The 25,886-nt window shown below is 42.4% G+C and overlaps 1 protein-coding gene across 1 annotated transcript in view; it reads right to left on the bottom strand.

Moving 5' to 3' along the window:
* The window catches only part of SV2C (synaptic vesicle glycoprotein 2C), a 224,626-nt gene that overhangs the window by 161,630 nt on the left and 37,110 nt on the right, over nucleotides 1-25,886 (bottom strand). The window contains exon 2 of the mRNA XM_061430005.1: nucleotides 12,941-13,621. Within this exon, the coding sequence (XP_061285989.1) occupies nucleotides 12,941-13,520 (580 nt within the window). The 5' untranslated portion in view covers nucleotides 13,521-13,621. The remainder of the gene's footprint in view (nucleotides 1-12,940; nucleotides 13,622-25,886) is intronic.

The raw sequence follows: 25,886 nt of genomic DNA, 5'->3' as shown, positions 1-25,886 counted from the left end.
GGTCGCAAAGAGTCGGACACGACTGAGTGACTTCACTTTCACTTTTCACTTTTCCTACACATGGGCTCCCCCCAACCTCCCCAACAACTCTGGAGCTCCAATTTGTTTAAAGCACCGCTTCAAACATAGCACCTGGGCATGAAGCCTCAGTACCTATGATATATTCCTTTTTCCTGCTCCCACAGCTAGTGGGTTGTAAAGGGTCAGAAATCCTCTTGAAAAGGCCCTCTCCCCTCTAGTCTCTCTGCCATCACCCACAGTCAGGGTCTTGACATGTATTGACTGCACAGTTCAAATGCATCTCAGCCCCCCCTCAACTCGCTCCTCAGTCCAAACACCCAGTCTCCTAAAGCAGAGTTTGTACCTGGTCACTTCTCTGCTAACATGCCCCTGGTTCCCCCAGTTCCCCCCACACCAAATAAACTCCTGGAAACTTCTCCATGAACAGATATGTCCCTAGCTACCTTTGCAATCTCTCCCCTCTGTGTATGTTCCACTTCAACAAAACTGAACATTTAATTTCCAATACTCAGTATAAGGTCTCCATGCCGTGGTGCCTTTGCTCAGCCTGTGCTCCCTCCCAGAGATAGTTTCCGCTTACATCTCTGTGAGCCCAAATTCTAGCCACCATTCCAAGCCTGGCTCCGATACCACAGTCTCCTTAAGACTTTTCCCTATCCATGCCTCCCTCAAACAGGATTCATCTCTCAGTCCTCTGCTTCCTGTATCACTTCGACATCTTGTGTCTTATGCTCTGGGTTTTGTCTGGTTGATCTTCATATCTGCCATGATAGAGGGCACAGTGCAACATCTTGGGAGAATCTAATATATGATGGATAAGTCTCTGGGAGTGTTCTTTCTGGGTGAGAACTGCTAAATTTTGAAAGGCAGCCACAAAGACATCTCTAATCTATTAATTAGAAAAACAAAGAGATAATGAAGTAGACAGACAGATGGCTCTGAGAAGCCAACCGCCTCACATATACAATCTGCCTCCACTCCGGCATGTTTATGGATGAACTGACTCCCACAGCAGGATTTCTTTTCATCCCTGTTAGCAGTCTGGCTAACTCTTTCAGCTTTCAATCAGTTCTTCTGACACAGTAGCATTTTTTAATATTTTTGACTTAACTAGATTCTGCTGAGAGAACTAAGCTACTCTCAGAAAAACTATTAAATTTTCTGTACATAAGAGGGGGAAAAGATCTGCAGTCACATTATAAATTTATCACCATGACTCTAGCACTGAGAAACTATTTCTACAAAGCAGAGTCACGCTGCGCCCTGCACATCCAGGGTCCGTTCTGGGATGCAGAGCTGTAAACGTGGTTAGGGACTGTCATGCCCCACACCACGTAGGAGAAAGACGAGCCTAAAGAAGCCAAATGCCCATCTCGGTGGGGGAAAAAACAACTGTGCATCCTTCAGCTATCAATAAGACATTTCCTTTTTGGGGGAGGAAAAAAAAAACCTTTCTTTCAAAAATGGCACATAAAGCTTCCTCGTCCATGGATGTTATTGTTTACTCATGAATAAAGAAATCAGTCCCATTTCCATGTACCCCTTCCATGGTTTGAAATCTTGATATCATGTACAACCTTTGCTATCACAGCTGTTGGGAATGCTGCTGCTTCTTGTTTAGGGGTGTCTAGGACACAGCTACTCAATGTGGAGTTTGGAACTAACACCGATGCCAAAATCACCTGGGAGCTTGTAAAAGTATCTCAGACCCCACTCCACACCTGCTCAAGCAAAACCTGCCTCCTCTGGTGACTTGTCTGCATTTTTATGTCTGAGAAGCAATGGTCAAGATCATGGTGCTTCTTCACGTGGACTAAGAATAACTTGAGGCACTTAAAAAACATATACGGTTCCCAAGGGTCATCCCCTAGCACTGACTCCGAATGTCTGGGATCAGATATAATTTTGGTTAAATGAGATAATGAAATTAATATGACATACATGATGCCTGACAAACAGAAGGCAAAGAGCAAACTCTAAGCCCTCCTGTTATCACTACTACCAGTAAGGTTGTCAAATTCAGCAGATAAAACCACATGGTGATCCAGGTAAATTCGTATTTTAGGTGAACAGATAACTGATAAATATAAGTATATACCAAATACACTACCCTTATGGCAGAAAGTGAAGAAGAACTAAAGAGCCTCTTGATGAAAGTAAAGGAGAAGAATGAAAAAGTTGGCTTAAAGTTCAACATTCAGAAAACGAAGATTATGGCATCTGGCCCCATCACTTCATGGCAATTAGATGGAGAAACAGTGGAAACAGTGGCAGACTTTATTTTTTGGGGTCCAAAATCACTGCAGATGGTGACTACAGCCATGAAATTAAAAGACGCTTACTCCTTGGAAGAAAATCTATGACCAACCTAGACAGCATATTAAAAAGCAGAGACATTACTTTGCCAACAGAGGTCTGTCTAGTCAAGGCTATGGTTTTTCCAGTGGTCATGTATGGATGTGAGAGTTGGACTATAAAGAAAGCTGAGGGCCGAAGAATTGATGCTTTTGAACTGTGGTGTTGGAGAAGACTCTTGAGAGTCCCTTGGACTGCAAGGAGATCCAACCAGTCCATCCTAAAGGAGATCAGTCCTGGGTGTTCATTGGAAGGACTGATGTTGAAGCTGAAACTCCAATACTTTGGCCACCTGATGTGGCGAGCTGACTCATTGGAAAAGACCCTGATGCTGGGAAAGATTGATGGCAGGAGGGGAAGGGGACAACAGAGGATGAGATGGTTGGATGGCATCACTGACTCAAGGAACATGAGTCTGAGTAAACTCCAGGAGTTGGTGATGGACAGGGAGGCCTGGTGTGCTGCAGTTCATGGGGTCGCAAAGAGTTGGACACGACTGAGCAACTGAACTTAACTGATACAAAATACTGCGTGAGACATATTTATACTAAAATATTATTCCTTTGTTATTTATCGCAAATTTAAATTTAACTGGCCATGTTGTATTTTCTCTAGTAATCCTAACTATCCCTGACTTTGTAATACCTGGGGCAGAGAAGTTAGGTAGATAGGTGGAAAAATAGATTAGGCTCAGATTGTGGAGAGCTTGAATGCCATTCTAAGGAGTTTGAATCAACCTGTACTCAACATTTTTGAGTAGGGACATGACATAACCCAAGTACTCCATCCTTTACTCCCAGGAATGAGGAAGACAAAGTCAAGTGGGCTGCTGGGGCAAGAATCCCCAGCTCAAAGATTCTTTAGGAAGGGAGACCAGAAGGTCATAGTCATGGCCAGTGACGAAGTCATAAAAAACAAAGAAGTTAAAATTTCAAAATCTTAAATTTCATTCTAAACTCTTAAATTACTTACACCCCACTTGACCCATAACAATAATTTAAACTAGCTACTTGACTTTTCTTTTTGAAGGAATAGCTGGTACATAGCTGAGCCCTAGCTTTTACAGAGAGATTTTTGTAATCAGAGAAAAAAAAAATCTAGTAACACATCAAAAGCCAAACTTCCAATATCTTTCCAATGCCTACTCTGCCAGAACCCAGAACTTTGCATCTGGATATCCCAAATACTTAGTACAAAGCTTCAGTTATAAAATCAATCAGTGTTCCTACTCACAGTCCATTTGCTCTTAATTAACACACAATTATTTTTTTAATTTGAAGTATAGTTAATTAAATGGCAACCCACTCCAGTTGCCATTGTTCTTGCCTGGAGAATCCCAGGGACGGGGGAGCCTGGTGGGCTGCCGTCTATGGGGTCACACAGAGTCGGACACAATTGAAGCGACTTAGCAATAGTTAATTTACAACAATGTGTTCATTTCAACTATAATAACAAAGTGACTTCAGTTGTGTAGTAAAATGATTTAGAATCTTTTCCAGATACTTTTTTGTGACCATGTTGTGTGACTCGTGGGATCTTAGTTCCCCTTTGTTGTTGTTCAGTTGCTCGGACATGTCTGACTCTTCACAACCCCACGGACTGCAGCACACCAGGCTTCCCTGTCCTTCACCATCTCCCAGAGCTTGCTCAAACTCACGTCCATAGAGTCGGTGATGCCATCCAACCATCTCATCCTCTGTCATCCCCTTCTCCTCCTGCCTTCAATCTTTCCACCAACAGGGTCTTTTCCAATGAGTCAGATGCCGGGAGCCGGCATATTGCATATTGAGTGCATATTGCATATTGAGTGCAGCACTTTTCAGGATCTGGAATAGCTCAACTGGAATTCTATCACTGCCGGTAGCCAGCGTGAGGAACTCCGCCCATGACAAAGGTCATGAGGAAGGAGGCTCGGCACACGCAAAGGCGGGATCGAGCTTCAGGAGTCCCCCTGGAAATTCTTGAGCAATCTACCCCCAAAACCAGAGTCTGCCTACTTTCTGCTTTGTGCTTTCACCTACACCTCTGACTTTACGGGGGGCTGTCCCCCACTACCTCTCTGAAAAAAGTTAGCTTACAGCTCCAGTTAATAATTCCTGGGTGTGACAGTGTTTAACCTACAAACTCCTTTGGAAATCCTCTAGCCTGCCTGAATAGGTTTTCCGGCCACATGTGATTGTTCAGAGCCTCCCAACTGTGAGAGGCAGGAGATGTTCTAAACTGTCTAAACACAGATTCTTTTGAGTAGTTAAAAGATTGATTAGAAATTGTATTGGTGAAGGGATTTTCACTTATTGGGCCAATGTTTGCTGCTAAGTTTCCATATCCCTTACCTGCTGTGTCCCTGGCAGTGTATTGATTAATATAATTGGTGTAAGTAGTAGCTTTAATGTTTGTAACCTGGGACCCTTGAGTTAATTCTTTTTCTTGTTATAGCCCACCACACCTTTGCTCTGTAGGAATGCAACTTTATCTAACACTTTTTGGAGGCTGGCGCCTGACTTTAGAATAATCACCTTTAGAGAAAAAGGCCTCCGGGCCAGAAGATGATGCAAATCACCTAAGCTTTTGCATATGATAAGTTTGCAGGAAGAAAGCCTGGTTTGCTGCAAGACTCTACCCCTTCCCCCATTATCCTTTATGCATAACTTAAGGTATAAAAACTACTTTGGAAAATAAAGTGCGGGCCTTGTTCACCGAAACTTGGTCTCACCATGTCGTTCTTTCTCTTACCTTCTGGCTGAATTATTCAGCCTCTTTTCTCCACTGAATTTCCTTACTGAGCTATCCTCATTCTATTACTCTTTATATCCTTAATTAACATTTAATTAAGCAAGTGTTTCCTGATCCTCGCCGACGCCGTCCCCGCTTCGAATTCCCTGGATCAGCCGGGGCTGGTCCCCGGCAAGTCAGTTCTTCGCATCAGGTGGCCAGAGTATTGGAGCTTCAGTATCAGTCATTCCAATGACTATTCAGGACTGATTTCTTTTAGGATGGACTGGTTTGAACTCCTTGAAGTCCCAGGGATTCTCAAGAGTCTTCTCCAACACCACAGTTCAGAAGCATCGATTCTTCAGTGCTTAGCTTTCTTTATAGTCCAACTCTCACACCATACATGACTACTGGAAAAACCGTAGTTCTGACTATATGGACCCTTGTTGGCAAAGTAATGTCTCTGCTTTTTAATATACTATCTAGATTTGTCAGAGCTTTTCAAAGTAGTGATCAAACGAGGACCTTCTGCAAAGAAAGTGCAGTCTTAACCACCAGACTACGAGGGAAGTCCTGTGGATTCTTTTTCATTATAATTATTACAGGATTCTGAATACTGTTCCTTATGCTATACAGTCAGTCCTTGTTGTTTAGCTATTTTATATAGAATAGTGATATCTGTTGATCCAAAACTCTAATTTATCTCTCTCTGCTCCTCTCACTATCCCCTTTGATAACACTGCTACTGCTGCTAAGTCACTTCAGTCGTGTCCGACTCTGTGTGACCCCATAGACGGCAGCCCACCAGGCTCCCCGTCCCTGAGATTCTCCAGGCAAGAACACTGGAGTGGGTTGCCATTTCCTTCTCCAGTGCATGAAAGTGAAAAGTGAAAGTGAAGTCACTCAGTCGTGCCCAACTCTTAGCAACCCCATGGACTGCAGCCCACCAGGCTCCTCCATCCATGGGATTTTCCAAGCAAGAGTACTGGAGTGGGGTGCCGTTGCCTTCAAACAAATAACACTAGTTTGTTTTTAATGTCTGTAACTGTTTTGTAAATAAGTTCATGTGTATAATATTTTTAAAGATTCCACATATAAGTGATATCATATGATATTTGTCTTTCTCTGACTTACTTCAGTATTTTTTTTCATTACTTCTCCTCTCACCATCTTAAAGGCCAATAAGAAATCTCAAAGTGTAAGGTAAGAATGTCAATTTGCAAATATGTAGGTTGGGAATACTTCCATCAGTGATTTATCAGACTAATTCTTCAAGATGAATGTAATTGTTTCCTATATTCTGAAGCTTTATGCAGGAAACTTAGGTCCTGTAGAAGTTCTTGTTATGGAAGAATATTCGAGACATTAGATTTCCCATGAACACATGGTGTTTAGAATTGGAACCTACAAGTCTGTATTACATGTATTTGGCTTGATCCAGATATTAGATGATCAATAGTCTGACTGCCTTATTTAAACCAAAATGCACAGTTAACAAATTCCCTAATCCGATAACACTTCCCCGAGTTCTTCAGGGCCTTCCTGGTGAGTCCCAGACTGCATTAAGATATTAAAGCCAGAGGATCAGAATCCCCACCCAGGAGTAATCTCGGACATAGGAATACAGGTGTTCAGCTGCAATAATCAGCCTTCAGGTTCAAAGCTATATTGTGAGCAATCACCCAGGGACCTTCCAGACAACAGAGGGCATTTACTATCACACTTTCACAGCCCAGAATGTACTTACTGGTGAATTTCATGAATGAAACACAGAGTTTCCCTTCTCTCCTGTCCTGTGGGCTCTGGATGGAGGAACCTTTTCAGGCTACTTGGTCCAACTCCATTTGGATGCCAGAAACCTCTCTTCCCAGAAGGATGTGAAAGACCAGAGAGAATAAGACCCAGGAATATAATGGCAATGAATTATTGAGTCTTCTTTTCCAATTTGGCAATAATGAATCCAAATAAGATTTTGCTAGTGTTGGTGGACAGGATATTCTCTAGGAATCAATAAGTATTTACTTCCAATTAGAATCACTATGACAGCGAGAGGCTAAACAGAGCCAGAGGGCACACCCACAGCAGAGATCAAACTTCCCTCTAAGACACAGAGGACAATGGCATTGAGCAGGCTGCAGAGCTGCTGATCCTGAAGCCTGCAGCACACACTTTTAGGGTACAAAGCTAAGGGTCTTAAATTTAGAGTGCTGCTAAGCTGCTAAGTCACTTAGCAGTCGTGTCCGACTCTGTGCGACCCCATAGACAGCAGCCCACCAGTCTCCCCCGTCCCTGGGATTCTCCAGGCAAGAACACTGGAGTGGGTTGCCATTTCCTTCTCCAGTGCATGAAAGTGAAAAGTGAAAGTGAAGTTGCTCAGTTGTGTCCGACTCTGTGCGACCCCATGGACTGCCGCCTACCAAGCTCCTCCGTCCATGGGATTTTCCAGGCAAGAGTACTGGAGTGGGTTGCCATTGCCTTCTCCATAAATTTAGAGCGCACCAGATGCCAAATGATAAAGCTCTTGGAATAAAGTTCAAAGAGGAAAAACTCTGCATCACTCTTTGTTATCAGCTGGGATATCCTGGTCCACCTGGCAGCACTGGGCAAGAGTGATACACGCCCTGAAAAGATGCTCAGCACACAGGAACACAGTCACTACACTCTGTCTGTAGTCCAGGGGCAAATAACAGTCAATGGGACTGAAAAAAGGGACTCTCAGAAACTTGAAGCTGTTCTTTTCTTTCCCCCAAAATACAAACATCCAGACATAAAGCAGCTTTAGAAATCTCAGCAGAATTTTTCTTCTTTTGTTAATAACGAAAGGAATAAGGGAACAAATGGAGGGATGGAGAAAGAAATTAGGTATGCGTTCAGGTCATATTCATCCAGCCCAGGCTTTAAGGAAACTATTCTTGCTATAAGTGGTTAAAAAAAAAATGAGTGAGAGAGAGAATTCCGTATGTTCCAAGGAATTCTACACCATCCAAATAAAAACTATAGATAGAGAGGTTAAAGAGATGCTTAAGGCTTCCCCGGTGGTTCAGTGGTAAAGAATTCGCCTGCCAATGCAGGAGATCAAGGTTTAATCCCTGGATTGGGAAGATCCCCTGGAGAAGGAAATGGAGCCCACTCTAGTATCCTTGCCTGGAAAATCCCACAGACAGAGGAGCCTGGTGGGCCACAGTCCATGGAGTCGCAAAGACAATTTAACAACTAACAACAACAATCCGGCTTTGGCCTGCCTACACTATCAAAACTCTTGCTCTGAAAATCACCAAGGCATGTGGAAATTAGGTGTTACAGTTGATAAAAGACAGAAGAAACCTATAGAGGATGTTCAGTTATCACTCAGTTCAGGCTGAGTTCTCAAGTATGTCTTGGTTTAGAATATATTGTCTTCTATCTGTTTTGCACTCGTCAACACTTGGCCACGATAATGTTTTAGTACCTAAAAATTACTCCACTCTACCACCCCCAACCAGAAAGCAGGTGGCCCAACAACGATGAGGCTCCCTGCTTCTCCAGCAGGAGACAGAACAGTCCAGAGGAAGAGCAGGAGGAAGGGGAGCCAGCGAGGCACTAGCTGGGCTGTGACAGGCGAGAGCGGGAAGGTGGCTGAGCCTGGTCGTGCTGTGAGTCTGAAACCGGCACACATCCCTCCCTGTCTGGAGGCTTTCTTAGAACCCAAACTGGTCCTCAGCAGCTCTTGGACCAGAGGTAAGATGTGGTTGGAGAGGGCTCCCTGCGAATCCACTGTGAGACGCAGCCCTGTGAGGGGAGAACGCTGGAGGCCCGGCCCCTGTGCAGGGGGCTGGGAAGCTGGAGGGCACGCTGTTACTTCACTCCATACATGGGCTCGTCCCTTCAAATGAACGTCCTAGCCTGGCACAAACTGGAAGAACCATTAGTGGCGGCCAAGATCTTCAAGGGCCAGACCCGAGGGGCCCGTTTCAACCTTTACAAGACTCTTCCGCACCTATGAAGGAAGTACATCCCTTCCTTCTTCTAGCAACTCCCAGAGCTGCCCTCTCTCTCGGCTGCTCCTTCTCAGTCTCCTCTGTGACGTCTTCCTCACCACCAGTCCCACAAATAGTCTTCGGCAGGAAACTGCCCTCTCCCTGGTTACGGTCTTGGGCAGCTTCACCTTAAATGAGATGGTTCTCAAAACACTCAGCGCTTCAGCTCACGTGGTGGCAGGAGCCCATCAGGTGCTCCTCTTTGGATGCCTCCCCCCAAATCTCAAAGTGATCGGTCTAAAACTAAACCAGGCTTCCCTGGTGGTCCAGTGGTTGCGAATCTGCCTGCCAGTGCAGGGGACGTAGGTTCGATTCCTGGTCTGGGAGGAGCCCACAGGCTGTGGAGCCTGTGCCCTCGGGCCAAGGGGCTGCACCTCCTGAAGCCTGAGTGCCTGAACCCAGAGCTTGGCGACAGAAGCCACGCCAGTGAGAAGCATGTGCATTGCCCCTAGAGAAAGCCCACAGCAATGAACACCCGGCAAAACCAAATTTAATAAATAGATCTTTAAAATAAAATAGAAAAACAAACCCTTCTCCTTTCTCCTTCATGCTCAAACCTACCATCTGCCTTACCTAACTTGATGAACTGCCTGCCTTCCACTAACTGTCCTGTTCCTTCCGTTCCAAACTACCAGTGACCCAACCCTTGCTGACTCTACCTCTGGGTCAGCTCTCTGGTCCATGCCTTCCTTCCACTGCCTTAGTCAGGTCTGTTCCCCTCACAGGGTCTCCCTGCTTGAAGTCTCTTTAGCTACACTTCTCTTCTGGTTATACACTTCTCTTCTTGGACTGCAAGGAGATTAAAGCAATCAATCCTAAAGGAGATCAGTCCTGAATATTCATTGGAAGGAGTGATGCTGAAGTTCCAATACTTTGGCCACCTGATATGAAAAGCAACTCATTAGAAAAGACCCTGATGCTGAGAAAGACTGAAGGCGGGAGAAGAAGGGGACGACAGAGGATGAGATGGTTGGATGGAGTCACCAACTCGACGGACATGAGTTTGAGTAAGCTCTGGGAGATGGTGGCGCACAGGGAAGCCTGATGTACTGCAGTCCATGGGGTCCCAAAGAGTTGGACATGACTGAGCAACTGAACAACAACTTCTGGCTGTGGATATTTGTTTCCTTGACTTGGTGGTGCACAGACACTTGTCATCTCTCTATGCTAGACTATGACTTCTTTGGATACACAAACCTTGTTTTGTTTTTGCTATTTCTCCTATGTTCCCGTGTGGTAACATCATGCTTTGCACATAATAAATACTCAATAAATAGACTTTGGCAATAGAAAATGAATTTTCTTAAAATGATGGTACTTATTCCCCTAAATAGCAGCTCATTAGATTAACCTCTTTTCAGTTAACAACACTATATATGCACACAGACTGTGCAGACAAACACATGCACACAAGGGATGCCCTTAACTGTCTGGAAGTCAATCTTCCAGCAAACACAAAGATGGGCATTGTCTCCTAAATAATTAAAACATAAATCGGCTAATATTTTTCATTCCTAGTTTTCCTTAAGTGAAATGACACAATGCTCAGTGGCAAGTGAGAACCAATTTTGCAAACCTTTCTCCTCCCAAAAGCCACCAAACATGGGTTGTGCATCTTCCTGTCTTGCATTTTGATCCCATTGCTATGACTTAGTGTGGTAATTATATTACAAAGCTATTATTTGCTGAAATGAAAATGGCAAAACAATTTACATGCTTGTCTAAAAAAAGACTGTGTTAGAATGCAATTGTCAGTAAAATTACAATGGCAAATAACTGAAAGGCAAGTCTGGAAGGCGCAGTTGTGAACCCATCACAAAGTTTCTGTGGGGGACTCAGAGCATACACTCCTGGGAACACACTTTTAATTCACAAAAGCAGGCAGTGTTTATGGGGAGATGAAAATGTCTGTGCTCCAATAGTTCCCCAGCATTATCTACACTTGTGAACGCCCCCGGGGGTATGTGACACCATCAGTTTATGGGACAGACTGGTAAGAGCACCGTGTGGGCTACTGTACCTCCTTCAGCACCAGGAAGATAAAAGGGAAGCTCAGCTTCGACTTTTCTGCTTCCGATATAAAAGCGAGGATCATAACATGAAAAGACTGCTAGTCTATATTCAAGCCTGAAAGTATTAAATATTGTGTATTAAAATAGATGTGTTTCTAAAGATCTGTTTTCTTAAAACATTCTGCTGATATATTCTGTTAGCAAAATCTTGATAAATATTTTAATGCCTGGTAGGTAGATTTACTCACCAAAGGAAAAAAATTAAACAAAATTAGAGTGCTATCTATGAAATAGATATGCTGAAATGATGAACTTAATGACTTTATACCTTCCTCCAACCCCTATTCTGCGTTTTGACAAGTGAACACACAGATGAGCCCACCAACAAAACCCGTGCAATCTATGCCCCTGTGCTCCCCGCTTCATCCCCCTCCCAGACTGCATCTATGGGTCTATTTCTTCCAGTTGAGCAATTAAAGAAACAAATGAGCAAGTCAGACACAGAAATACAAGTATCACATTATATCACTTACATGTGGAATCTAAAAATGCGATACAAATGAACTTCTTTACAAACCTGAAATGGACTCACAGACACAGAAAACAAACATATGGTTGCCAAAGGGGAAGGGAGAAGGAAGGGATAAGTTAGGAGTTTATATTATATATAATAATACATATTAATATAATTATTATATTATTTATGATATATATTATATAGTATAAATTAGGAGTTACTTACTAAACCACAAAAAGATCTGTATACTTTTGTTTTTCAAGTTTTAGTTTTAAAAAGTCCGTTGGAAACAGAGATACCAAGTATTCTTACTCTCTTTCACAGACTCTGAAACACATAAAGGTTTGCTATGCACACAAACGTGTTCTCTGAGCAGAAGGGCTTGAAAGGTCTCCTGATTTAATGTACCACATGTCTGATGTGGACCTTACGTTTTGGGGATAGTCTGCTGTGGGCATGCTTCTTGGCCTTCTTACTTTTTCTCCCAGAGGGAAGGTTAAATACAGCGTTGTAACAATATGAATGAACCTTCAGTGCAGTAGTAACTTTAAAACAAAAGTCATATTTGCTCTCTAGATACTTTATAGCAAGGTTATATGGTTTTAATACATATAATTGAAACGTTAATATGATTTGAAATTGATTTTTAAGTCCTATGAGGAAAGGAAGCTTTTTCATTGTAGGCACAAAGGTACAAATTTGGAAAAAGCCAAAGTCATCTAAAGAAAATGCTATAAATAAGGGTAATTGAAAAAACCAACAGACATGCACATAGATTATAGGAAAAAATGAAAATTCACAGGTCCCAAAAGTGTTTAAACCACAATATTACACATAAAATTTGGAATCTGAAATCACATTTATCAGAGTTTTGAAGAATTAATCTCTATATTTAGAAAAATGTCAGGTAAGTGTCACATAATAGCTTTATTAACTTCCAAGGGCATGTCTTTTGAAGTTAATTAAGGAGAACCTAATGCAACATTTATAACAGTGTAAGTTAAAAATATATTGCTCTAACTTACCTTGAAATGCATAAAAATAAAAGTGGGATTGATGGATAGATAGATAGGTGGCTAGGTGATAAAGAAAACACAGTAAATGTTAACTATAGAATCTAAGTTAGAAATAGGTAGAAATATTTGGGTATCACTGCACCATTCTTTTGATTCCTTTGCATGTTTTAAATTGTTCAAATGTTGGGAACAAATGCAGGCCTCCATATGGAAAGTATGTATTCTATTTGTTAACTGTCCTCAACAAATAGAGCAGTTTCAGAGTGTGTCTCTCTGCTGGGATGCACTCACCTAGCCATCCGGATCCCGAATTTGGTATGCACAGGTCTGTCTCAGCGCTTGGCAACACAAAGCCCACGACAAACACCTCCACGCCATCCGCCATCAGGGCCATGCCCAGGACAAAGAAGAGGGCCCACTGAAAGCGGCCATGGCCACACTCTTGGATTATCAGCTCATATTGCTGGGCGAGCTCTTCCTCGTCAGCTTTCCTCTCAGACTCCAGCTCCTGGCGGTCCTTATACTCATCGCCCTTGGGCTGCCCTACTGACACGATGCTGTCTTTCCCTTGGTTCATGCTGGGGATGCCCTGATACTCCCCTTCGTAGATTTCATCATCTTCATCGTGACCCTCAGTAGCTTCACTGGAGCCTTCATCATCATTGGCCTCTCCATTATAGGTTTCCCCTGGCGGATAAATGTCATCGTCCTCTTCCTCGTCTTGGAATCGACTGTAGGACCTCTGGGTGTATTCATCCTGGGCCCGATCCACTGCTTGATTCACCTTCTTTACGGTCTGTTTCTTCACCTCTCTGGCAATGTCCTTGGCGCCCTTCATCAGTGAAGTCCTATCCTTATAAGAGTCTTCCATCTTATCTCAACTGATGGCCAGTGAGAAGGTGGGAATTGTTCACAGACTCTGGTCAGTGGTTCAGTCCTGACAGCATCATCCACTTTGAGTTCAGAATGGAACTGCAAAAGAAGAAAACCCACAGAAGATATTTATTATTTGTTTCAATGCCTTTTCCACCATCTATTTCTTGCTCTCTTTTCACTGACCCCCACAGATTAACATACAGAATTAGCTTTTCCTTTCTTCTGAGCACACTGTTTGCTGGTTCTCTACTCAAGTGTCATCAGAACTTAGAGTATTTAGGGTTTTGCTGTTATTATTACTGTTTTGTTTTTAAGGAACTCTGTCTCCTGGGTAACCTTGCATATAATGCACAAGCATTCCCCTGAAAATACAATGAAATATCTTGCACCTTCATAAGTACATCCAACATATTCTGAAAGTGCTAGAAAGACTCTGAGAAAAATAATATTGCTTGCAGGTATATACATATTCTGCAAAGGCAAACCCAGAATAATAAAAGAATCCAGTCCGACCTCATTTCCTCACAATGAAAAAAACGAAAACAAAAAGTGCAAGCAAGTGTCCCTACATATAATGCTATCAAGTCATATACAGGCACATCTCATTTTACTGTACTTTGCATTATTGCACTTTGCAGATACTGCATTTTCAACAAATTGAAGGTCTGTGATAATCCTCAGTCAAGCAAATCTATCGGCACCATTTTTGCAACAACATTTGCCCATTTTGTTTCTCTGTTACATTTTGGAAATTTCTGTAATACTTCAAACTTTTAAATTATTATTATATTTGTTATGTGATCTGTGACCGGTGGACTTTGATATTATACCATGACTTACTAAAAGCTCAAGTGATAGCATTTTCAGCAACAAAGTATTTTTAATTAACATTATTTTTTTAGATATAATGCTATATCACAGTTAATCAATTATAGTATAATATAAACATAAATTTACATGCACTGGGAAACCAAAAAATTTGCATGATTTGCTTTATTGCAATATTCACTATACTGTGGTGGTCTGGAACCAAACCCGTAATATCTCTGAGCTATGCCTACAAATATTTATAAAACATGCTTCCCTTCTACCTTTTTTGTATCTCCTTTCAATAAATGATAACAGAGACTCACATGGCACCCAAAACAGACAATGAGTATTTCCCCCAGTATGGCAGTCATATCTGTAGGAAATTGGCAGCGTTTGTCAAATGACTTCACATACACTTTGATAGTCACTGAACTAAAGACATGGATTGTCCAGTATGGATGTGCCATTTCAGGATCCACCCCCAGGCCAGCAGGGACAGGTAAGCCAAATGTGGTATCCCTTCCCAACATGCCCTGTAAGAACCCTAGGCTTTGTCCCCACCATCTTCATCTCTAGACCGTCTCACAGACGCGGGTGCACACACTCCCTCCCGCCTTGTCCAACTGCAGTGATCTGCCTCCTTGGACACAGAGTCAGCAGCCTCCCCTGACCCATCACTGGGTTTCTTTTCTCACGGACAGCCCCTCTCTGTCTCAGCTCATTATACTCAGACTGACTTCTTTCACTTGTCTGCTGAGTTGTCCTCTCTGGTGGCCAATATCAGGCCCACCTTCTACAGAAATTATATGAAAGTGAAAGTCATTCTCCTGCATCATTGATCTGCCAAGGCTTGGACTGCAGCAGCATAGTAAACACTGATTTATATAATGGTCATTTTTACTTTGTTCTTTTGCATCCCGTGTGAAACACTTGGTAAGTGGCTATTACAAACATACATTTAAACTACTCATCCAGACATGACAAATAAACTTAGCAAAACAGAAAAAAGATGCTTATTTATCAATGAATTGGGCATCATTACTACCAGATACCTACAAATGGCTAGTAGGCAAAACAGAAGCATGGCTGTGCTCAGGCCTGTATTTTGGAAGATGAAAAAATGAAATGAACATAAACATATGATTATAAGGCTTTTTTTCCCCCCAAATGTATTCATGAAGGATGTTCCTGTTTGTTCTCCCTTATATTTCTTTTTTTTCCCAGAGAGCTGAGAGGTGAGGGGGAGGGAGAGATGGAAGGATCCATGAGAGAGCAAGATGCAAAGGGAGTGGGAAAAGAGGTTGAGGGTGGAGCATTCCAAAACTGAAGGACCAGGCAGGAAAAGAGAAAAGGAAGAATGATGATAAATGATGCTGGCAATGGACACAGGTTTCCTACTTTTAAAACAAGACACAAAATTAAAACATTTTACACAGTAAGTAAAGCCAACTGGTCTACCAACCATAAATGGATGATTATATCAGACACCTCATGCAAAGAGTTGACTCATTGGAAAAGACCCTGATGCGGGGAGGGATTGGGGACAGGAGGAGAAGGGAACGACAGAGGATGAGATGGCTGGATGGCATCACTGACTCGATGGATGTGAGTCTGAGTGAACTCCGGGAGTTGGTGATGGACAGGGAGGCCTGGCATGCTGCAATTCATGGGGTCGCAAAGAGTCAGACACTGAGCGACTGAACTGAACTGAACTGAACTGATATCAGACATAGCACATCAGCTGTTTCCTGGGCACAACAGCACCAAAAACACCATTAAAGGAAAAGACTGGTGAGTATGAAAGCAGAACCCAAGCCCCTGTAACATGCTACCCGTGAACAGCCTGCCTATTAGTAATGGGAAGCTTCTACAATTGCTTCTTCTAATAAACAGTAATTAATGTGACTAAATGAAATCAACTCTGAATATTCATTGGAAGGACTGATGCTGAAGTTGAAGCTCCAATATTCTGGTCACTGTCAGGAGCCATGTTAGGCATTACTGACAAAATGGAGGCACGGCCCCCAGCCCCCTCTCCTCATTCCACAGGCACAGATCCTGGGATGAAGGAGTTAGGCCTTGTAATTCTGACTTGTCTTTTCCTGTCCTCGGCTGAGTTGACTGAAAAGGAATACTAAGGTGCTTATTGTTCTTGAGAGGAGCATGAGAAGGCACAAAGCCTTCTGCAGCTGTGCTCAGAAAATTATTCATAAGGTTAATCATTGACATTTGTTCAAGGACTTTTACACAAGAGTGTTCCAGGATGAGCACATAGGCTGTAGCTTGAGGCCATGGGAGGGATTGATATCTGAAGCCTATTTGTGAGGAGAATGTTTATGGCAAAGGAGTTTACTGAATTTAGGGCTTGCTGCTGCTACTGCTAAGTTGCTTCAGTCGTGTCCAACCCTGTGCGACCCCATAGACGGCAGCCCACTAGGCTCCTCTGTCCCTGGGATTCTCCAGGCAAGAATACTGGAGTGGGTTGCCATTTCCTACTCCAATGCATGAAAGTGAAAAGTGAAAGTGAAGTCGCTCAGTTGTGCCCCAACTCAGCGACTCCATGGACTGCAGCCTACCAGGCTCCTCCGTCCATGGGATTTTCCAGGCAAGAGTACTGGAGTGGGTTGCCATTGCCTTCTCCGGGGTCTAGTCATAAAAATAGTCAAAAGCGAAGTCGCTCAGTCGTGTCCGACTCTTTGTGACCCCATGGACTGTAGCCTACCACACTCCTCCGTTCATGGGATTTTCCAGGCAAGAGTACTGGAGTGGGTTGCCATTTCCTTCTCCAGAATTTAGGGCTTAGAAATAATTAAAATATTTAGAAGTTAAAGATTTAAGGAATGTTGTAACGTTAGTATATTTTACTATAGCTTATAGAAGTTAAGAATTTTTAGAGACACTGTAGCTAGAAGCCTTTTTAAGAGATAGTGAGCTCAGGATGTTGGGGAAAACAGGATTTAGGAAGATAAGTAGTAAACTGAGGAATGTAGCATGAGTTACAATGTAATCACAAGTTAACTATAGGACACATTAGAGGAGGTAGATAATAGATGATAAGGCTGATTCCCAGAGAATCACTGAAGCAGAAACTCTGTTTTAAGAGCAACAATGATTTATGGAGATAATAAATCTGGGAGAAGGGGAACTGAAAATGTCAAACCTCTGGCCTAATGTTTTTGTAAAAGTATAAAAGAGAATCTTAAACTTGAAATAAATAGGCAGTCCAAAAGAAAACTGAGAGGCTGCCTCATTTCTCTCGCCGACATCGTTCATCTTTTCAGGTTGAATCCCTGCTTGCTGGAGTTGGACTCCGGCAGGTCACCAAAGATTGAAGGCAAAAGAAGGGGGTGGCAGAGGATGAGATGCTTAGACAGCATCACTGACTCGATGTACATGAATTTGCGCAAACTTCAAGAGACAGTGAAGGACAGAGGAGACTGGCATGCTCTGGTCCATGCGGTCACAGAGATGGACACGACTGAGCAACTGAGCAATAACAACAATAATGCATTACTCCAAACTAATACACATTTTAATTAATGATTAATGTCAGAAAGAAAGGAAATATTTCATATTCATAACCACCCACACTACACGCAGAGTTGATTGTAAACAACTAGATACATCTTTCTGTTTCATATGTCTGAAAATGGTGATTCTCAAAAAATCTTAAAATCATTTTTATTGAGATATAATTTACATTCAATAACATGCTCTATTTTTATGCATATTAAAAGAATATAGTCCAAGAGATCTGATGCTGTACACCATGTACTTTATGTTTATTCTGGCAAGAAATGGTTGTTGAAAGGCTTATTCAGCACGGGTTTGAAACTTCTGTCCTTTATATTAACAATCTACAAAAAAAAAAAAAGATCAGCATACTGAGCTCCAGATTTCAGTGGCCTGGAGCCAGGCTCTGGAGACAGCAGAAAGATTAGAAGATGGACATGACCTTGTAGAAGCTCTACTTGCTGTGTAAAAACATCCACATTGCTACTTTCTATAGCCTAGCCTTGTGAAGTGTAATGATATTTGAAGGTAACCAGCATTAAAATGCACAACCCCCTATCTGCACTGAGACCCATTCTGAAAAGAAGATTTTGGGAAAGAGAAGAACACATTTTGAGCTGAAGGAATAGACTCATCATCCCAGCCTGTCCAAATTTTTGACGGCAGACTCTATTTACTTAAGGATGCCTCTTCCTCTCCAAACTTCTGAACTTATGTGTATATTCCCACTCTTCCAGGGGCAGGTCAAGGCCACCTCTCTCGTGAAGTTTTTTCTTTTATTTTTTGCTTAAACTATCACAGATTCCCAGTTCAGCATGGTCGGTTTCCTCCTGACACACAATCATGTCTTCCTTTATGGTTTTACCCATGAATGCTGAAGCTCCAATACTTTGGCCACCTGATGAGAAGGGCTGAGTCATTAGAAAAGGCCCTGATGCTGGGAAGAATTGAGGGCAGAAGGAAATAGGGACAACAGAGGATGAGATGGTTGGACGGCAACACTGACTCAAAGAATATGAGTTTGAACAAGTTTCAGGAGATGGCGAAGGACAGGGAAGCCTGGTGTGCTGCAGTCCATGGGGTCACAAAGAATCAGAATGAATGCCATGGTCTTCCCTATTGGAGTGTCAGCTCCTTGAAAACAGGAACCCAGTAAACTAAAACACTATAAAGCAGCATCATTTATTATTAAATTAATAAATGAGGACACAAGCACCATAAGCAGGCCAGCTCTCTAATTTCCCACTTCACGAGGGAGTTGTCTGTATTAGCAGACAACTCTCCCCAGAGTGCAAGTGGATCACGTGTTCTCCTAGGTGCTGTAAGAAGAAAAAGTTCTACTGCAAATCAGTTGGGAAATTTCTACTTCTGACTTCATATATTCTTTTCCAGGAGCGCTACAGTGCAAAGCTTATTATAAAGAACCTTGTGTAAATGTGTTATCCAACCATTTCCCAAATCTTCCTAATAACAGAATGCCCCTACCCTCAAAATGACACCAAAAAGCAGCCTTAATTATACACCATGAGGAATACTGTGTTAAGATAAACACCAAGATCCTTTAAAATTCTAATGTCTCTATTATGAAATATCATAAAACTCAGTAATTAGAGTTAATTGAGGGAAACAGGATAAAACCATAAAGTCTACACTAAAATAACATTTTAAAAATGAAACAGTGTTTCCTTCAAGTTCATAAAAAACCGAAACGAAGTTTTCAAAGAGTAATCCTTATGATTTTTATTTTATTTTTTTTAAATAGACTATCTACGAAAATAGAGTATTTAGCATCAGATCAGACCAGTCGCTCAGTCGTGTCTGACTCTTTGCGATCCCATGAATCGCAGCACACCAGGCCTCCCTGTCCATCACCAAATCCCTGAGTTCACTCAGACTCACGTCCATCGAGTCAGTGATGCCATCCAGCCATCTCATCCTCTGTCATCCCCTTCTCCTCCTGCCCCCAATCCCTCCCAGCATCAGAGTCTTTTCCAATGAGTCAACTCTTCGCATGAGGTGGCCAAAGTACTGGAGTTTCAGCTTTAGCATCATTCCTTCCAAAGAAATCCCAGGGCTGATCTCCTTTAGAATGGACTGGTTTAATGTCATTCAAAGAGCCAGAAAATTTTAATTATGTTTAATATTCCTTTTATGCAGTTTTGACACAATAAACTTGCTCTATGAGGAACAGCCTCTCTAAGCCAGGATAAACTCAACAGTTGTCTAAATCTCTACAAATTTCACAGCAGTGAAATCTAAAGACTTTAACCAAATAACAAACCTGCTTATATACATGAACTTTTCTGAAGGTCCTAGACCTCTTGTTAGAAAGAATATTCTTGAGTCAAAGTGAGCAGTACTCTCTTGAGGAAGTATCTTAATTCAATTTAATGCAACAATATTCTTTCTGATCTCAAAACTAAAACACAGAAGAAATAATTGGAAAATTCAGAAAAATGACAAAGAATAAAACAGTATATATTTTTACAACCCAGAGATTCCTAATTTCAATCTTTAGGCCATGAAGATACCTGAGCTTGTGATTAACTTAAATCTTACGGTACACACAGACTTGAAGCCCTTCTCAGACTACTCTATTAACTCTGACTCTTCAGCTATGACTTTTCTGCATTCATAGGGTTAGAACATCTTAAATACTAATAGGACTCTATTACATGTTTAGTAGTTCTTGGCTGGGAGCCTATCTTCTCAAATTTGAGAAGTAGTTCTCAAATTTCAATCTGGAATCACCAGGGAACCCCCAAGAACATTCAAGGAAACTGTGAGGTCAAAATAATTTTCATAAGAATAGAAGATGTTATTGAACTTTTTCACTCTCAGTTTTTCATGAGTGTATAGTGTGATTTTCCAGAGGCAACAAGCTGTGCGATGACATCATTTCTCTGATGGTTAACAAGACTGTGTACTTGTAGTTTCCTGCGTTTTAAAAGTGTCACAGCTTTAGTTTCTTAATATGGTAAATATCAATAGATACAATCTATAAAAATTAAAGTTCTTGTCTTTAATAATTTTTAAGAGTGAAAAAAGGGTCCTGAGGCCAGACCAACAATTAGGAACTCTGGTTCTATAGGGATCCTCTCCTGCTTGGACCTGGAGTTGTGGAGGCTTCCCTTTAGAGTCTGCTTGTCTGGTTTTTTCCTACAGGCTGTGGCTCAGATGGTAAAGAATTGTGCCTGCAATGTGGGAGACCAGGGTGCGATCCCTGGGGTGGGAAGACCCCCTGGAAAAGGGAATGGCTACCTACTCCAATATTCTTGCCTGGTGAATTCCATGGACAGAGGAGTCTAGTAGGCTATAATCCATGTGGTCACAAAGAGTCAGATACAACTGAGCAACTAACACTTTCATTTTTCACTTTGAGCTTGCCTCTGCTACAGCCCCATCAGGCTTTCAACGATCTGAACTAATTTTTCCATCAGTAGCTCAGCTCTAAATTTCCATAGTTGCAGAAATATGGAATAATGTGGTAATGTGCATCACTGTGGTAGATCTTACTGGGAATTCCTGAGGTTAAAGAGAGGGCCTAGTTTTTATATATATCACACTGTCCTTCAGAGAGGTTGTGGCCATGTATAACTTCTAAATGCATGTAGGAAAGCTATTTCTATGATTTTTGCCAAATTAAGAAAACTGTGTTTTATCATTTTAAGTTGCATTTGATTACTAGTGAAATTAAACATCTCTTTCTTTGTGAAATCTTTATCCTTTGCCCATTTTTGTATTAAAGTTTATAGTGAATTCAATGGTGGCCCCCAGAAAGATACTAAGAACTGTACAAAAAGATATTAATGACCAACATAACTACAATGGTGTGGTCACTTACCTAGAGTCAAACATCCTGGAGTGTGAATTCAGGTGGGCCTTAGGACGCATTACTACAAGCAAAGCTAGTGGAGGTGATGGAATTTCAGCTGAGCTATTTCAAATCCTAAAAGATGATGTTGTTAAAGTGCTGCACTCAATATGTCAACAAATTTGGAAAACTCAGCAGTGGCCACAAGACTGGAAAAGGTCAGTTTCCACTCCAATCCCAAATAAAAGCAATGCCAAAGAATGTTCAGATTACTACACAATGCGCTCATCTCACATGCTTACAAGGTAATGCTCAAAACCCTGCAAGCTAGGCTTCAATAGTACGTGAACCAAGACCTTTCAGATGTACAAGCTGGGTTTAGAAAAGGCAGGGAAACCAGAGATGAAATTGCCAACATCCACTGGATCATAGAGAAAGCAAGGGAATTTCAGAAAAACATCTACTTTGCTTCCCTGACTGCACTAAAGCCTCTGACTGTGTGGATCACAAGCCACTGCTGCTCACCAGGAGCTCCGAGCCTCCCAGACAGAGCAGCAGGAGCAGCAGCCACAGGTGGGGACTGGCAGGGAGTGGACTCTGGGAGGGGTGACGAGAGAAGAGGCTGGGGACAAATCGCCAAGGCTTTGAGACCACAGCAGGGACCTGAAGTTTTACTCCAAATGGGATGGGTTCAAAGTATGAGATCTAGGTGAATATATCTTAATAACACCCTGTTGGTTTTATTAAACACTGGAAATACCTCTTTTCTTTCACTGTATCTCTTCAGCCCCACTCTTTCACATCTGTTGTGATCTTTATTCTGACTACAGCCATTTGATCATGGATATGACAACTTCAAAATAAATGCAGCATTTATTAGATGTCATTGAAGACAGGTTTGAGGAAGGAGGAGGACAGCTGGAAGACAAGTTCCTCAGTACAGAGTCATCAAAGAGAAAAATTCAAGTCGTAGATGTTCTATGTGCATTTTAAGTTACTTCAGTCATGTCTGACTCTTTGCAACTCTGTGGACTGTAGCCCACTGGGCTCCTCTGTCCATGGGGTTCTCTAGGCAGTAATACTGGAGTGGGTTGCCATGACCTTCACCAGGGAATCTTCCCAACCCAGGGTTTGAACCTGTGTCTCTTGTGTCTCCTGCATTAGCAGGCAGGCTCTTAAGCACTACCACCACCTGGGCTTAATAACAACCTGTGATCATTTACCCTTCTCCTCCACATTCACTCAATCTCTCATCAGACATTACAAAATGAGACTAGTTTCAGTTTCCTCTGCTTGCCCATCACCAGAATTAGAAGAAAGAAAAAAAATAGACCCAAGCAATTTATAAATAAGTTTAAAATTGCATGTTTAAAAATTGGCTATAGAGCCAGTCAAATACTAGTGTCAGGCAATTACTTAGACAAAAAGATGAATCACATAAGAGAATCACATACATCATCTCCGTGGAACAAACACCAGGTCATTCCTAAAATTATACAGAAACTCCACAACATCTCTTGAGTAAACGGGTGTCCTAGGCAAATTAGAGTGACCTAAATGATTAGATATAAACAGTCACCTTTTTTGTGAGTTAAACACACACCTGGGTTCCCTGATAGCTCAGTTGGTAAAGAATCCACCTGCAATGCAGGACATCCGAGTTCGATTCCTGGGTTGGGAAGACCCTATGGAGAAGGGAAAGGCTACCCACTCCAGTATTCTGGGGCTTCCCTGTGGCTCAGCTGGTAAAGAATCTGCCCGTAATGCAGGAGACCTGGGTTTGATCCCTGGGTTGGGAAGATCCTCTGGAGAAGGGAAAGGCTACTCACTCCAGTATTCTGGCCTGGAGAATTCCATGGGTCTCAAAGAGTCGGACACAACTGAGCAACTTACACTTTCACTTTCACACTTGCACACTGGGTTCTAATCCTGCTTTTGCCACTTACCACTTTTTGTGACACTAAGCATGTTATCTGTGTTCTTAACTCCTCGATTGCATTACCTGTAAGATGGGGAATAAAAATGCTGTTGGAGGGGGATTAAACAAAATAACATCAAAAGGCAACTCTTGGCACATGGTACCTTCTCGGTCACTGCTGATTTACTTTGAATTAAAGAAGAATAAAAAAATGTCATTTATAATATAAGTCACTGTCCAGCAGGAAGAACGCTGGCAATTTCCTGTTTTGAAAGGAAAAATGACCATTAAATGAAGGTTGGCTGCTCTCTTCTCCAGCCAGGAGCATCGGCTGGGGAGTCATCAGGGCCAGCAACTCTTTCAGAAAAGACTCGCCCTGGGTGTTTGTGGCTGTTGCTAAGACACACGCTAAGGTTTCTCTGCAAGGCAAGCTCCAAAAAGAATGACTGTCTTCCTGTCTCTTCTTGCGCTTTCTGAGTGAGTCAGGCAATGTGATTAACATATTTGCAGTCTTAATACAATTTAAAAGCAAGACGGCCTCATTCACATTACACTGATAACAGCAAAACACCTCTCCTGGACCTCAGTTAGCTCCCTTGGATGTCAGCAGGCACAGAGGACAGACGCTGTCCCACCCAGGCTCACACAACGCGCGCCTTAATGCCTGGAGATGACCTGTTTGCTCTTTCTGCCGTGCCCATGTTTCGCTTCATAAATGCTTCATTTTGCAACGTCCCTTGGACATGGTTACAACAGTGGCAGCCTTTGTTTACTTCAGCACCTCCCTCCGAGCACAGGATGAAACTCCCAGGGCGTTACCCCCAGGGACGCTGTACTCACTGTTTCCGGGGCTCGTGGTCCGGAGACATCCTCACTGCCTCCACCCATGCTCTGTGGCACAAGGCAGGCACACTTTTGCAACCAACCAGGTGTCTTTTTAACAGTTTTTTTTACAAAAACGAAACCTTATCAACCAGGTGTCTTGGTACACAAGTCTCCACAGCATGATTCATGAGGCAAGAGGACTGGTCTATTCACCGACTCAGGGTTCCACGTTTCCCTCTTGGTACAAGGTACTGCCGCATGCTCAAGGCAGCCCCTGCAGGATGGGCACCCTTTTCTGTTGTCCAAAAAGCACCCTCTTATGTGGTCACTGGGGGAAAGAGTTGCTCAATTAATTCACACACAACATTGTAAATAAGTGGCTATGGAGTTCCTCTTTGAATTCCTTGGTTCAAAAGGAAATATGTAAATTGTGGAATTTGGGTGGATAAGTTAGACACTGGAAAGTCAGAATTCATCCATCCACCCATCAGATCAATAGGTCTGTAAACAAAGAATCTGTGGTTTGGTTCCTCTCTTAATCTTGGTGCCCAAAGCAATCCTGGACACTCACTTGTTCACTACAACCAACACCTATTTCTCATGTGCTCAACAGAAGGGTCCAGACTCTCCCTAGACTCTGCATATAGAAACGAAAGGCACAGCTCCTCACCAGCAAGGAATATGGCCAACACTCAAACATATAATTGGCTTACAATGTGATAAAAGCTATGTGTTGCCACATGGTATTATGATATATTGAAAGGTTGTTGCTGAACCACGAAAAGACCCTGGGATTCTTGGCCTCCGGAGGAGAAGAATTCAATCTGGGACCAGAGACGAGGCTTGATCGCTCAGAGTTTTTCTGTAATAAAATTTTATTAAAGTATAAAGGAGATAGAGAAAGCTTCTGACATAGGCATCAGAAGGGGGCAGAAAGAGTACCCCCTTGCTAGTGTTAGCAGTGGAGTTATATACTCTCTAATTAGTTATTTTTGGGGGGCTCCAAAATCACTGCAGATGGTGACTGCAGCCATGAAATTAAAAGACGCTTACTCCTTGGAAGGAAAGTTATGACCAACCTAGATAGCATATTGAAAAGCAGAGACATTACTTTGCTAACAAAGGTTCGTCTAGTCAAGGCTATGGTTTTTCCTGTGGTCATGTATGGATGTGAGAGTTGGACTGTGAAGAAGGCTGAGCACCAAAGAATTGATGCTTTTGAAGTATGGTGTTGGAGAAGACTCTTGAGAGTCCCTTGGACTGCAAGGAGATCCAACCAGTCCATTCTGAAGGAGATCAGCCCTGGGATTTCTTTGGAGGGAATGATGCTAAAGCTGAAAGTCCAGTACTTTGGCCACCTCATGCGAAGAGTTGACTCATTGGAAAAGACTCTGATGCTGGGAGGGATTGGGGGCAGGAGGACAAGGGGACGACAGAGGATGAGATGGCTGGATGGCATCACTGACTCGATGGACGTGAGT

The sequence above is a fragment of the Bos javanicus genome, chromosome 10, assembly GCF_032452875.1.
Source record: "Bos javanicus breed banteng chromosome 10, ARS-OSU_banteng_1.0, whole genome shotgun sequence".
In the NCBI taxonomy this organism is placed as follows: Eukaryota; Metazoa; Chordata; class Mammalia; order Artiodactyla; family Bovidae; genus Bos; species Bos javanicus.
This window is presented reverse-complemented; position numbering and strand designations above follow the sequence as displayed.